Consider the following 14,680-nt stretch of genomic DNA (forward strand, 5'->3'; position numbering starts at 1 on the left):
GGTAATAAATGGTGAATTTCGCTGTGTCTTCTTGGGTGAGATTCTTTACTTCCGGTATTATACTACCGTATATCGCAGAGCGCAAGAGTAATTTTCATGGTAGGCCGTTTAGGCGAACTTTTATAATATCTGTGCGTATAAAGAGAAGAAAAAAATTCAATACATGATAAAGAACTGATTTCCAAGGAATGTAATGTTTTACCGTCAGTCAGAATCTTCTTTAATCTTCCGAAATATTTTACCACTCTGAGAATATGTTTGTAAGACTTGCATAGATATATATCTCTCTTGAAGTAAGACTTGTATAGTTATATCTCTCTAGGAGTAAGACTTGTATAGTTATATTACTCTAGGAGTAAGACTTGTATGGCTATAGCCTATCTCTCTTGGAGTAAGACTTGTATAGTTATATCTCTCTTGGAGTAAGACTTGTATAGTTATATCTCTCTTGGAGTAAGTCTTACTACAGAGAGATATATCTGTGTGTGTGAGACGGGGACATCCGAGCGCCCTTAGTTGGGACATTGGCTTGATATTTTTAGTTGAAACTATCTGAATAGGTCTACGTAGCAAACATATTTCTCTACAATAGTGCATTCATTTTGCTTAAATCTACAGAGTAGTTTTCTTACACCTGCCAAAATAGCCCAACGAACTTTATCTCTAGAAATAAGATTTGTCTAATTTATTCTTTCAACAATTTTATTCAGAAAATTCAGTCCTTGACCTATTTTAAGAGATCGTCTGCAAAGATATAAAGCAAAGGGAGATAATCAATATGGCTTCCACCAATAAGCCCGTAGGAAAAGTTCTTTACATTGCTTCTGTTGTGCCTGATTTGTTGCGACACGTTCAGAAACTTTTACCAAATGTCGCAATTTCACAAATTAACAATAATCTGTTCAATGGTAAGTGAATTCTTTAGGTCTGGGGCGTATACTGTCCATATATAGTTTAGTTAGTCAATGCACCGCTACGCATAACCTGTACCGTTACATAGTAAATTAGTGAATAGGCCGGTGCAGGTTAATTGTAATATTAGGCGGATTTTGTAATGGGTGAAGGTTTCGATGTGGGTGGATTTTGTAGTGAAGATTACGATGTGATCGGATCTTGTAAATGGGTCAAGATTACGATGTGATTGGATATTGTAAATGGTTAAAGACCACGAAGAATTTATTTCTGTATTATATATTATGGCTTACTATTGGCGATTAACAGCATCGAATTAGAAATTACATTTGTCTTAAATATAAAAGACAAGATAATAAAAAAAAATAGTCTTGTAATTGTGTCTGAAACATTTTAAAGCCAATAGTTTGAGAACAACCCTTTTTTTTCTTTCAGAAAACCAAGTGACTAATGAATTAAAGTCTGAATTGAAGGATGCTGAAATGTTAGTGGCTGACCCTCCTTTAATCAGTCAACTATTATATGAATCCAGTTTACCTTTAAAAGTTGTCAACTCAACATGGGCAGGTATGTTTTAGTCCGCATCAGACTGAATGACTTTGATAAGCAGTAATTAGCAGTGGCCATGTAAACTGAAAACTTCATTCTACCTTTATTTCTAAATCGCTGTAGATGTGTCCTCCCACTTCCTAAATTAGAAAATTTTAACGAAATATTGGTTCACTATTATTATTGTTTTTTTTGACACGCGAACTCTGATGCCGTTTAATTGAAGTAGGAAGAAAGTACAGAAGAGAAGACAAGATATACAGACATGGGGAAGGAAGGAGAAACATGGGGAAGTAGAATGGAATGGGGGACATGGGGAAGTAGAATGGAATGGGAGACATGGGGAAGTAGAATGGAATGGGAGACATGGAGAAGTAGAATGGAAGGAGAGACAGGGGAAGTAGAATGGAAGGAGAGACAGGGGAAGAAGAATAGAATGAGAGACAAGGGGAAGTAGAATGGAAGGAGAGACTGGGGAAGAAGAATAGAATGGGAGACATGGGGAAGTAGAATGGAAGGAGAGACAAGGGGGAAGTAGAATGGAAGGAGAGACAGGGGGAAGTAGAATAGAATGAGAGACAAGGGGAAGTAGAATGGAAGGAGATACACGAGGAAGTAGAATGGAAAGGGAGACATGGGGAAGTAGAATGGTATGAGAGACATGGGGAAGTAGAATGGTATGAGAGACATGGGGAGGAAGAATGGAATGGGAGACAGGGGGAAGTAGAATGGCGAGACAGTTGGAAGAAGAATGGAAGGAGAGCCAGGGGGAAGTCGAATGGAGGGAGAGACAGGGGGAAGTAGAATGGAGGGAGAGACAGGGGGAAGTAGAATGGAAGGAGAGACAGGGGGAAGTAGAATGGAATTTAGAGGAAACAATGGAAGGAGATAATAAAAAGTAGAGAGGTAAAACCTGTGAACAAGTTCTCTGGGTACACAGCAAACTGTGCCAACACTGAATTCTGTTTTTCACGTGGATATAAGCTTTTATGTCAATAATTTCTTTTCAGGTATAGATGCCATCATAAAGAATTTAGACAAATCAAAGGTAAGACCGGGTATATTCTGATCTATTGCAAAAAGATAAAGCTATAAATATGTTCTTTTATATGAGAGCATATTACAGTGCGGACGTACATTATTGTCCTATAGTTCACATTTTTGTTGTAGACTTTCGATGGGTTTTGATTAAATTGGGTATGATAATGTATCTTGATAAGATTCATATTCTAAATTTTTGTGTTAATAACACTGTTAATGACCATGACTTAGCCAAATCTATTGATGTTAGGGTGCTAGTACCTGGATCCCACCGGTACTAGAATGCAGTGGCCGAGCCAGGTTTGCGTCCGAGGGGGTTGGGGCGGAATTTCTGAAGTTGTCCGAATTTCTAACTTAGTTATGAGAGTCATGCTCGAAAAACTAGCATTCGGGTCTGCCAGGAGAGAGGGAGAGAGGGGGGGGGGGGGTGCATGGGGGCGGAATGGGTCATCCAAAATCTTCCGCTCCAGGTTTGTTTTTGTTTGGATTTTATTTAAGACGTCGCATCCGTCATTCTTTGTAAATTTATGGCTATACCTAAACAGAATTGTTGAGTTGTTTTCAAGGCGCTCCAAGGCTCATTCTTCATCCGGTATTGATTGTTAATTTCTATTGTAAATTTCAGGGCTATCCAAAGTTCACCCTGACTAGAATGGGTCACGGTTTTGGAGAGATTATGGGTGAATATGTTATAGGTCATATTATAGCCACAGAGAGAAGGTTTAAAGATACTTACCAGTACCAGAGTCAACACCAGTGGGCACAGTAAGTTTAAAAGGATACTACCTATTATAATCAACATGGATTTTAAATTTTGCTCAAACTTGGCTAATATAGAAACATCAGTTGACTTACATGGCGTCATAACTATACGACAGAATCCCCTGTATGATTCGATATATTCATAAATTATTATTGAAAGAGTCTGCTAAGCATGTTTCAAATCGTCGGGAGATCGGAGTGCGCCGGAGGCCTTTTTTATGCTGTTTTGTTTTCTGATTCGACAGAAAGCGAATCAGATTTTGTTTGCAGGATTAAAAAAAACTTCAAGATGGCGGCTTATAAAAAAGAATAAAATAATTGCCCCGATATTTTGCCCAAATTGCCTTTTTAGGTATACATCTCGACTGAATGAGTCGTTATGACAGACTATCATATTGTGTAAAGATGACATGTCAGAATAGTACAATATAAGTGTAACAGCACGTTTATTTCTATCCGAGAATCGGCATAAACATTTTAGTCGCCATTATATAAACAGAAGTTATCATAGTAACTACACTTCAGTTTTGATTTGCTCGATTACAGTGTAGGTGCAGACACCTACAGACACAGTGGGGAACTTCTTTGTGAACTCGAATTTAATAGTGTTTATATTTTTTTATATTTTCAGGCAAAAGCTGAAGTCATTTCGCCCGTTGTCCTCTCTAAATATTGGTATTTTAGGACTGGGACAAATAGGAAATACAGGTAAGTTGGGATTTTTATGTAAGGGCAAGAGGTTCATTATAGAGACCATATCATACAGGACTGGGTTGGAGTATGGTCTGTTTTAATTTTAACGTAAGAAGTCATAGTTTCTCTGGTGTAATGAAGAACAAAATCTGGATCGAACCAGCAGATATTTTTACATCCGCATGCATCAAGCTTTGATTTCAAAACGCAGATTTTGTATTCAAAATATAGAGAGCATGTCTTGGTGAGGGCGGGGTCGTTTAGTTTTATATTATAACCAATGATAGTATTACTATAACATACAAATTAAAAATACAAAAAAAAACACATCATGACATGATATCCTGTGTCGTAGCGAATTTTATCGTTCGCATATTCGCACTGGATGACTGGAAAATTCAGGAACATGCAAGAAGGTGCCTTTCTTTCTATAATATTTCTGAGAGCTATAAAGATACGGTGTCACCAGCTCAACTGAAACGTTCTCATGCCGCTATACTCTGCAATCGAATTCGCACCTACGGTCCGACCCCTTTTGAATAAATCCTGCGCACGTCACTGGTCAAGTATTATATTTCCAATCTATATTAAAGGGACAGATGCCATTTTTTTTACCAATGATACTTAAGTCTCTGGAATGGAAATTCCTAATTTTTTGAAATATTTTTGTGGGATCTTTTTAAGAAGGGATTTCTATTTGTTTTCAGTTTCTAAATATTGTAAGAGTTTAGGATTGACTGTGATTGGTATAAAGAGAAGAGAATCCAAGTCAGCTAGTCAGTATATAGATCAATATGGGTGAGTTATTTCATTGTATTTTTCTTATAATTGTAGGCTAAGAGTATTTTATACAAATTCATTTACTGATAAAAAATATTCCAAATTTTCCAAATTTCAGGTATACGTTCACTGTTTTATGTTCTTCTTTCAGTCTATGAAAGAAATATTATCTGTAAATACCAGTAGCGACACCAGTGAGGGTACAGGCTGAGAAAAAAGATTTGCACCCCAATTGTACCACTACTGTATTTTTTTAAAGATTTGATTTTGATACGTTTTTGCACCAAAATAATATGTGTCAGAATGGACCAACTAAATTCAATTATTCGAAAATTATCTTAAGAAACTTTTCAGACGCTACGTATGTGAGGCTTGCGACTGTTTCAGCCTCAAAAGATGTCCGCCAATTGAGTCACTCTGCACTGTATTTGTACCCCCAGTTCATATAATTTGCCCTAGTTTCCCTCTATAAATATACAAAATACAAATACATATATGAGTATACATTTTTATATTGATAGAAATATCATCAGAGTCGTAAATTACGTAGAGACATAGGAGACAGATGTCTCCTGCAATTTTAATACATATCTTCTATTCGGATATATCAAAAAAGCACATTGCATGATATATTTCTCAGCTACAGAAACTTTCAGCGTGAATTACTGACAATTATTGTCGAGGTTTATATATAAAATTGTTAGAGATGAAGTTGAGGGTACAAACCATTTTTCTAGGAGGTAAATGCCCCCCTACCCTCCCTTCTAACCCCAACTGGCGCCGCCACTGTACGTCATGCCTGGCACATAATTTCTTTCTAGGTATGTAGAAGAGCTTGAGAATATTTTACCATCCTGTGATTATATCTGTAGTATTCTACCTAGTACCCCTGATACCAGAAATCTACTCTCAGGCCAAATACTCTCATGTTGTTCACAAAGAGTAAGTAAAAAAAATATGGTATACCATTAACTTATACAATATATATATAATTTACCATAATGATAATTTACCATAATACCATTAACTTACACAATATTATTAGTTTACCATTATGTAAATTTACCATAATGCCATTAATTTCTTATTCAAGATTAATAGCTCTCCACAATGGTAATTTACAATAATACCATTAACTTATTCAATATTATTAGTTTGCCATAATGATGATTTACCACCATAAACTTATATACTATTTTAATAGTTTACCACAATGATAATTTACCATAATACCATTAACTTATACAATATTATTAGCCCTCCACAATGGTAATTTACAATAATACCATTAACTTATACAATATTATTAGCCCTCCACAATGATAATTTACAATAATACCATTAACTTATACAATATTATAAGCTCTCCACAATGGTAATTTACAATAATACCATTAACTTATACAATATTAATACATAGCTCACCACAATGATAAAATACCATTCATTTATCCAATATTTGCCATAATGATGATTTACCATAATACCATTAACTCTTACAATATTAATAGTTTACCACAATGATAATTTACAATAATACCATTAACTTATTCAATATTATTAGCTCTCCACAATGGTAATTTACAATAATACCATAAACTGATATACCATTTTATTAGTTTACCACAATGATAATTTACAATAATACCAGTAACTTATTCAATATTAATAGTTTACCACAATGATAGTGTTACCATGATACGATTAACGTATACAATATTGATAGTTTACCATAATGATAATTTACCATAATACCATTAACTCTTACAATATTAATAGTTTACCATAATGATAATTTACCACAATACCATTAACTCTTACAATATTAATAGTTTACCATAATGATAATTTACCATAATATCATTAACTTATACAATATTTATAGTTTACCATAATGATAAGTTACCAAATGATAGTTTTGCATTATTTACCACAATAAAACTTTACCATAATAGAAGTTACCATAATATTATTTTACCATAATAATAATTTATCAAAAGGATAGTTTACCACTTTACATGTTTGTCATCATGATAGGTAACCATATTTTACTATAATGATGGGGTACCATAATGACAGTTTGTTATAATGAAAGCTATAATTTACCATAATTATAATATACCAGTTTACTCATATGTATATTATACATGTAATATTAATGTTTTATTTAACAGAAACCGGTGTTGATAAATATAGGACGAGGAGATGTTATAGATGAACAGACAATTATAACAGCAATACAGTAAGTACATGGATAACAGAAATTTAACATTGAAGAGAGATTTAAAAAAACCAGTATCATATTGCGGTTTGAATAGTGCCCATGATAATGAAAAAATGTGTGTTATATTTCAGAAATAAATGGCTTAGCGGAGCAATATTAGATGTTTTTGTAACGGAGCCTCTTTCTGAATCTAGTCCAGCATGGGATCTACCTAACGTTACGATAACACCACACGTTTCTGGGCCTTCCTTATCGCAACAGGTAACATGTTAAATCTAGCCAAAACTTCCAGATTGTCCCCGCGTGAGGTGATTTGTAGACAACTGTATTAAACGATTAAGACATTTGTTTAAGTCAAAAAATACTGATTTTAAAATTCTATTTTGGATAATATTATTGAAAAGATAAACATAGATTATAGAGGATGTAATATTATGAATACCGATCCACGTAATTTGTTGTATTCTAAATCAGAATTGATTAAACAAAGTACTAACCATCCGAACCGCAAAACGAAATCCGAAGAGCTTAATGCGTATAGCGTAGCCTGGTTTATGGACTGGAATGGTTAAAATCAATTAAAATACAAAATTGTCGAGGAGGAAAGTTTCCAAAATTTTCAGAATCATGACGGTTTTCAGAAACCCTCTACCCTAGCCGAGGTCCACACCAACGATTATGATTATCTTCAACATCTGAAAGTTATATGTTATTTTTGTTTTCAGGTAGCTGAATGTATAGCTGATAATTATAATAGATATATTCAAGGTGACGAATTACAGTATCAAGTCAATTGGCAACGAGGATATTGATAGATACCAAGAATATTTGGATTCCATTGTACACTGCACAGGGATAGTTACTACCCATTCATAATGAGGGTGGGCATCAGATTAAATGTTCGGAATCCCGAGGGCTAAGATCTATTTCCACAATAATTTCTAAGTGTAAATGATGATTATAATGAACTCTTTCTTTAACGTGGGTCAGAATCAGGACCATTTAATATTATTACCCATCTTTCCCTTTTTTGCACGTACTTCAGGTGAAAAATACTAATAGTGCCTTAAAGGAGGTCGATGAGGTTGTTCGTCAGTATTGACAATTCAAACTAAAATCAACAACACTGCCCAACTCTTGCCACGTGGAGGCCACCTCTTTCAAGAGTCAAATTTTGAATTTTGATGCGCAAGCTAATATTCCAGATGATCGACCTTTCGCAAATGTTTCCCATACTATGGTCCGTCAACGAACAATTTACATATTTTCAAGTACAATAAGTGGTAATGAATAGATCGACATCAATTACCACTTTATCTACCTAGAAAATAGTAACCAGTCTTTGTTCATGACTTATTATCCCTGGATGTGCATAAATATTGTTGACGGACAATAGAAAAAAATACGCCCCCTTCCCACTCCTACTTACTATGGTCCGTCAACGAACAGTTTACATATTTTCAAGTGGAATAAGTGGTATTGAACGCAGCATAGATCGACATCAATTACCACTTTATCTACCTAGAAAATAGTAACCAGTCTTTGTCTATGACTTATCGTCCCTGGATGTGCATAAATATTGTTGTCGGACAATAGTAACATTACCCCCTTCCCACTCCTACCTACTATGGTCCGTCAACGAACAGTTTACATATTTTCAAGTGGAATAAGTGGTATTGAACGCAGCATAGTTCGATATCAAATACCACTTTAACTACCTAGAAAATAATAACCAGTCTTTGTTTATGACTTATCATCCCTGGATGTGCATAAATATTGTTGACAGACAATAGTAACATTACCCCCTTCCCACTCCTACCTACTATGGTCCGTCAACGAACAGTTTACATATTTTCAAGTGGAATAAGTGGTATAGAATACAGCATAGATCGACATCAATTACCACTTTATCTACCTAGAAAATAGTAACCAGTCTTTGTCTATGACTTATCATCCCTGGATGTGCATAAATATTGTTGCCGGACAATAGTAACATTACCCCCTTCCCAATCCTACTTACTATTGGCCGTCAACGAACAGTTTACATATTTTCAAGTGGAATAAGTGGTATTGAACGCAGCATAGATCGACATCAAATATCACTTTAACTACCTAGAAAATAGTAATCAGTCTTTGTTTATGACTTATCATCAAGTATTGATGTGCATAAATATTGTTGACGGACAATAGAAAATATACACTTACTTACTATGGTCCGCCAACAAACAGTTTACATATTTTCAAGTGGAATAATTGGTATAGAACGTAGCACAGATCGACATCAAATACCACTTTATCTACCAAGAAAATAGTAACCAGTCTTTGTTTATGACTTATCATCCCTGGATGTGCATAAATATTGTTGACAGACAATAGTAATATTAATACCCATCCCTCCCTCTTTTGCGCGTGCTTCACGTGAGTGATGGTAATGGTACCCAGAATAAGGTCACTGAGGTTGTTCGCCAGTATTGACAATTCAAAATAAAATCAGCAACACTGCCCGACTCTTGCCACGTGGAGGCCACCTCTTTAAAGAGTCAAATTTTAGTCCGAAAGCCAATGCTCTTCATAATCAAATAACCTAGTAGAAGTTAAAAAAGTAAAAGCTCCAAAGCCGTAATTCAAAATGCACAACTTTACTTACCAATTACGTCCGTTCTCCTGTATACTCCTAAATTAAAAGTGACAACAGAAAATGGCAACATTTTGTTTTATATTGTTAACGCGGACGTTATAGTAAAACAATGACGTGACGTCATAAACGTTTAAGGCTAAAATTTAAAATGTTGAAAATATTTGAAATTGTGCTTGTTTTTCTGCGAAAAATTCAAGTTTTACACTGAAATATGTAGCAATTAATTATTTACTAGAGGTTTTCATATATCATTGAGTACTAATTATAATAACAATATTTCTACAAGTTAAAAGTGGTGTATCAATTCCACAAAATTTGAATTAATTGGTAAAATTTGGATTTTGAGAACACAATTAACGCCAACAGAGTGTTTATAATGGGTATCAACTATGTGCGAATAGGGTTATTTGACTCGGTATTCAGTCGCGTCGCAAGTCCCCTAAAACTGGGGGTACAAATAGGGGACAGAACACTTTCGAGGCTGAATTTAAAATGCGGTAATTCGGTGGCGGAGTCTTGACGAAAGAATATTTCTTTAGGGGTGCAAATGAATTTTGAAAGAGATCAGTTAACCAACAGTTGAGATACTACCTGTCGAACTTTGGGACGTTTTTTTCTGGGACCACCGATATATTTTTGAAGTAATTATGCGGTTTTTTTTTTAACATTTCTAGTACTTCTTAGGACGATTTACAAAAAAATTCAAGACCCAAATTCACCCCCGAAAATGGCAAATCTGTCCCTTTAAAGATAAATATCTGAACCACTGTCTTTCGGGAGTACAGGGTTATGATGATGATGACATCAAATACCACTTTATCTACCTAGACAATAGTAGGCCTAACCAGTCTTTGTTTATGTGCATAGATATTGTTGACGGGCAATAGTTTCAATAGGCCTAATACTAAGGACTCGGGAGTCCGAAACCAAAATTTGCAATACAAAATGTACTTACCAATTACGTCCGTTCTCCTGTATACTCCTAAATTAAAAATGCCAATAGAAAATAGCAACATTTTCTTTTATATTGTTAACGCGGACGTTATAGTAAAACAATGACGTGACGTCATAAATGTTTCAGGCGAAAATCTAAAATGGTAAACAAAATTTGAAACTGTGCTTGTTTTTTTGCGAAAAATTATAATTACTGCTTTCGAGTTTAGGTCGAAACTGTATTGTTATCGTTATTTTTTTAGTTTTTATTGTGTGACTCTGCTTCCGCAAAGTTTTCCAGTTTGTAATCGAAATGTCAAATTCTTTTGGTTTTTATTTTCGATTTTTGCAGAGGGCACATAGCAAAGGCTGCATCTGCTTTTGCAAAATTTCTATATTGGTAGACCTTTTGTAGTGGCGATGTAGTTAATGAATAAATATTGGAACATTTTTGCAAAACCGGAAGTGACAGAATGTGCAAAAAGTACAGCAATTTTGAACCGATTTTCTTCAGGTTAGCATTTTTGAAATCCTGAGAAAATATCTGACCGGATAGAATTGAATTGTAGCACATTTTTTTCTGTCGAATTTTAGCGTTCTGAAAATAACAGGCAGGATTTTTAAAATTTTCAGATAAGTTAATGGACACATAGGCCTAACTCAAGATTTTGGCACCTATAGGAAATAGACATATGAAAAAAAATGCATTCTTTTCCAGTCGCCGATGTGTCCAGTTCGATGGTGGTCGATCAGATTGTCCCAATTGCTTCCTTCAGTGAAACATTGTCATTGGCATATTCGAACTTCGAATATCAAATCAATATTACATATGCCTAGTTTCGCCAAAATCGAATGTTCAAAAGCATGGCTCATTGTTATGCTGGGGTTTCTATTATTGGATAAAAGCATAATAAAGAGCCATCCTTTGGAAGATTCTGCAAGCGGAAACTGCAATACACGCTTTGATTGGTTAAACAATTGAACGTGAATGTATTAGAAATTTGTTAGATTACAAAAGACAATTAGATTGGGATGGAAATAAACTGTTCGGCTAGTCCTCTGCATCAGCTTTAGTGAAATGTCTTGGAACAGACTGACCTGGAAGGGGTAAACACATTAGTATTATTATATTATGCCGCAGTTCATCAGATATTTGTCAAATACATCTATATATGGTTTACCAAACAAGTTATATGTTTAAACTTCCTTTACAAAATATAAGTTTATTTCATATACATATATAAATAACATACACAATGTAAGCACTTTTAAAAAATATTAGCAATAAAATAATATTATAAAGATTTTTTTATGGAATGCTGAGAATGTCTTGCCTTCCAAGCCATCATCATTGTTGTGCATCTCAAAACATTTAAGCCTTCATTTTTTTTTCAAGAAAGTGTGCACATTACATTAGCAATTATACCTATCTTCAATCTATGTCAAGTTATGTTCTCAGCAAGTTGTGTTTCCACTGTGGATTGTTCAGTTATTTCTCCCATTACACCAGTAATGTCTGACTGAAGCCTTAAAAGTTCCAAAATCTGATTTTTGTCTTCAAGACTCTTTTGTATTGGCTAATAACTTTTTAAGATTTTTTCATGATAGAAATTGGTATCAATTCTCTCTGGTTCGAAATTTAAAAAAAAAGCGACCTGAGATTTTGTCTATTTTTTTACAATTTGTTTTAGGCTTTCATCTTTTTCTACCTTATACTTCAAAAGTTTGGCATAACGTTTTAAAATTTTCTTCCAATAACATGACACATCCTCCATTCTTAAATGGTCCCAAATAAATTGTCTGCCCCTTTCAGCAATTTTTCTTACAACTTCATCATTTTCTTGTGCAAATAATAACAATTCTTTCACATTAGATAAACTCTGTTCAACTGGTATATAATGTACCCAGGGTTTCATAGCTGTGTAGAAAAACTCTAACCATTTATCACCAACATGAAACACAACAGAATCACATAAAAATAAATGTTTCAATCGAAAACTAGCTGCCACACCTCGAAAGTTAAACAAGTATTTATATTTACAATGATCTTCAAGTTTGATTTCAGCAGCTGGTGGTTGATGAAGAGTATCGGCATCAGATTTCCAAGCTTGATTCTTGGTATATTGGGCGTTAACTAGATCTGGTTCCTTACGAGATAACAAAACCAGAGGATCACGTTCAGATGACGTCCTGGACCCTAAGAAGAAACCTGTGTTTAATTTCTTTTCCCATGGCCATTCACTTGCAGCTTTTGGAATGATTTCTCTTTGTTTATCCCAGCGTCCTAAACCAGTAGGATAAATTGGCCAGACAGCTGGTCCACCTTCCCAAAATGTCCATGCTGGATACATTATATCCCAATTGTCACTTCTCACAGTGCTAAATGAGAACACAGGAAGTGGAGAAGTACGTTTCATTGTTTTCGGCCAATCATGTACATTAATAATTAACTCCATATCAGGTAGCTGTTTGATTATTTCTAAGATAAAGTGTTCATTTCCTGAACAGCGTGCCCCAAACATGCACTTTTCCTCTCTGTATAACTTATGGTTTATGATTTGATAATGAGTTCCAAGTCCTCTCTCTTTGGCAGTTTCAAACTCTTTCTTGGTAATTTCTCCCTTTTTCTCCCAAACTCTAAAATCATCTTTTATAACTTGGTCATAACATGAGCAATCCTGACTGTCACATTCTTTGTGTTTGCTAACTGCCTCTTCAATTAACGACAAATATTTGTCCCATTTTCCTGAAGATTTTTTGTATTTTGATTTTTCGTGGTCGTCGATGGATGTTCCGCATTGTTCACTGTCACTATCACAAGCATTTTCACATATAATTAACGGAATTATGGCAAAAACAAAGAGATAAACACAAATCGAAAGTTTGTTTTGCAGACGCATTTTTCATCATACGAAAACCACCTCCTGATTAAAGAGCTCGGAAAACATTCGGAACACATCGTCTTTACACGTGGCAAAACCAACAGTACAAAATTAAACTTACAGTATGTCATATTTCTGCTCTGTTTGAAAATAACAAAGTAAACATTTTAGAAAATGTGCACGATTAACAAAATCCAGTCCTGGAATGGCTTCAGACGCCCTATCTATTATATCGCCTTCTTCTAAGACCTATAGCCTAATCCGACCGAAGGCAAAGAAATTGTTTAGAATTTGTCCTTGAAATTCTGAAGTATATCTAAATAAATAGGCCTATGTAACGGGCTCGGTAATAAACCCAAGTAGGACTAGGCCCAGTTTTGCATGTTTTGGCATTTAAAATTTTTAAAAGTGGACGACGGGATTTAGATCAATTGGAAATATTCAAATCTGGACGGGTCGAATGACATGGGCCCGTGTTGCACAAGCAGTACAAGCAAAACCCTACTCTGTACACGGCACATTTTAGAAATTTTATTTGCTGAAATTACCGTGGTGTAGCTCAGTCTGAAGTGAACGATAGGCCTGGAAAAGGCACAGTTCCTCGTGCATATTTATTCTTTTCGGCCATTTATTCAAATCGATTAGAAATTAGATTCGCGTGTATCATGTTTACCCTATGTCACCCTGTGGCTTTAAACATAGGTCTCCTATTATATGTTTTTTTCTGTTTTTAATATTTACTTACGATGTAAATATTAAACAAGACAACAGATGCTTACTTCACTTGAATATATATTCATAGGTTAAATATTGTCAATATTTGATTTACAATTAAAGGTGTATGCCCCGTGAATTTTTTTTTTATTAAAACATAAAAGTCCTTTTGCGCACTATTCTTTTCAATACGGGGTATCCATCGATATACTTTGTAAAATTTGAAACATCTAAAATATAATTTATACATATTTAGTATCTGTAGGAAATTCTTCTCATATTAAAGAAAACTCAACTCATTTTCACCACAAATTTTCGGTGGAAAAATCAATTTTTAGAACAACTTTCAATGAGCGCCACATAAAATGAAATTCCAAACAGTTACTAGACATTGCGCGTGCTAAGAATTTGTTTCTCCATTTGATAAAGACCATGGGGCCGAAAGTTTGTGGTAAAAAAAAGTTGTATTTACTTTAATACTAAATATTATTGTCTAAATGCATAGTTATGCGCAATGCTGCAATGGTGTAAAATTTTAAAAATCGGTCTGTT

At 34.6% G+C, this 14,680-nt stretch overlaps 2 protein-coding genes across 2 annotated transcripts; one reads left to right on the forward strand and one right to left on the reverse strand.

Moving 5' to 3' along the window:
* Positions 1-778: 778 nt before the first annotated feature.
* LOTGIDRAFT_238595 (hypothetical protein) lies at positions 779-7,773 on the forward strand (the record flags this gene model as incomplete). The annotated part of the gene is made up of 10 exons (XM_009050740.1): positions 779-908; positions 1,348-1,479; positions 2,472-2,509; positions 3,128-3,267; positions 3,896-3,972; positions 4,665-4,755; positions 5,559-5,679; positions 6,912-6,979; positions 7,093-7,222; positions 7,687-7,773. The coding sequence occupies 10 exons, from the start codon at positions 779-781 to the stop codon at positions 7,771-7,773; spliced, it is 1,014 nt and encodes a 337-aa protein (XP_009048988.1).
* A 3,345-nt stretch (positions 7,774-11,118) lies between these two features.
* Positions 11,119-13,452, reverse strand: LOTGIDRAFT_225910 (hypothetical protein). Its single transcript, XM_009050741.1, has one exon. The coding sequence runs from the start codon at positions 13,430-13,432 to the stop codon at positions 12,200-12,202; it is 1,233 nt and encodes a 410-aa protein (XP_009048989.1). The 5' UTR covers positions 13,433-13,452; the 3' UTR covers positions 11,119-12,199.
* Positions 13,453-14,680: the final 1,228 nt, after the last annotated feature.

This window comes from Lottia gigantea, assembly GCF_000327385.1.
Source record: "Lottia gigantea unplaced genomic scaffold LOTGIsca_154, whole genome shotgun sequence".
In the NCBI taxonomy this organism is placed as follows: Eukaryota; Metazoa; Mollusca; class Gastropoda; family Lottiidae; genus Lottia; species Lottia gigantea.

Excerpts from the sequence above, each read along its gene's own strand:
- LOTGIDRAFT_225910 (XM_009050741.1), bottom strand. The coding sequence starts at position 13,432 with ATGCGTCTGCAAAACAAACTTTCGATTTGTGTTTATCTCTTTGTTTTT.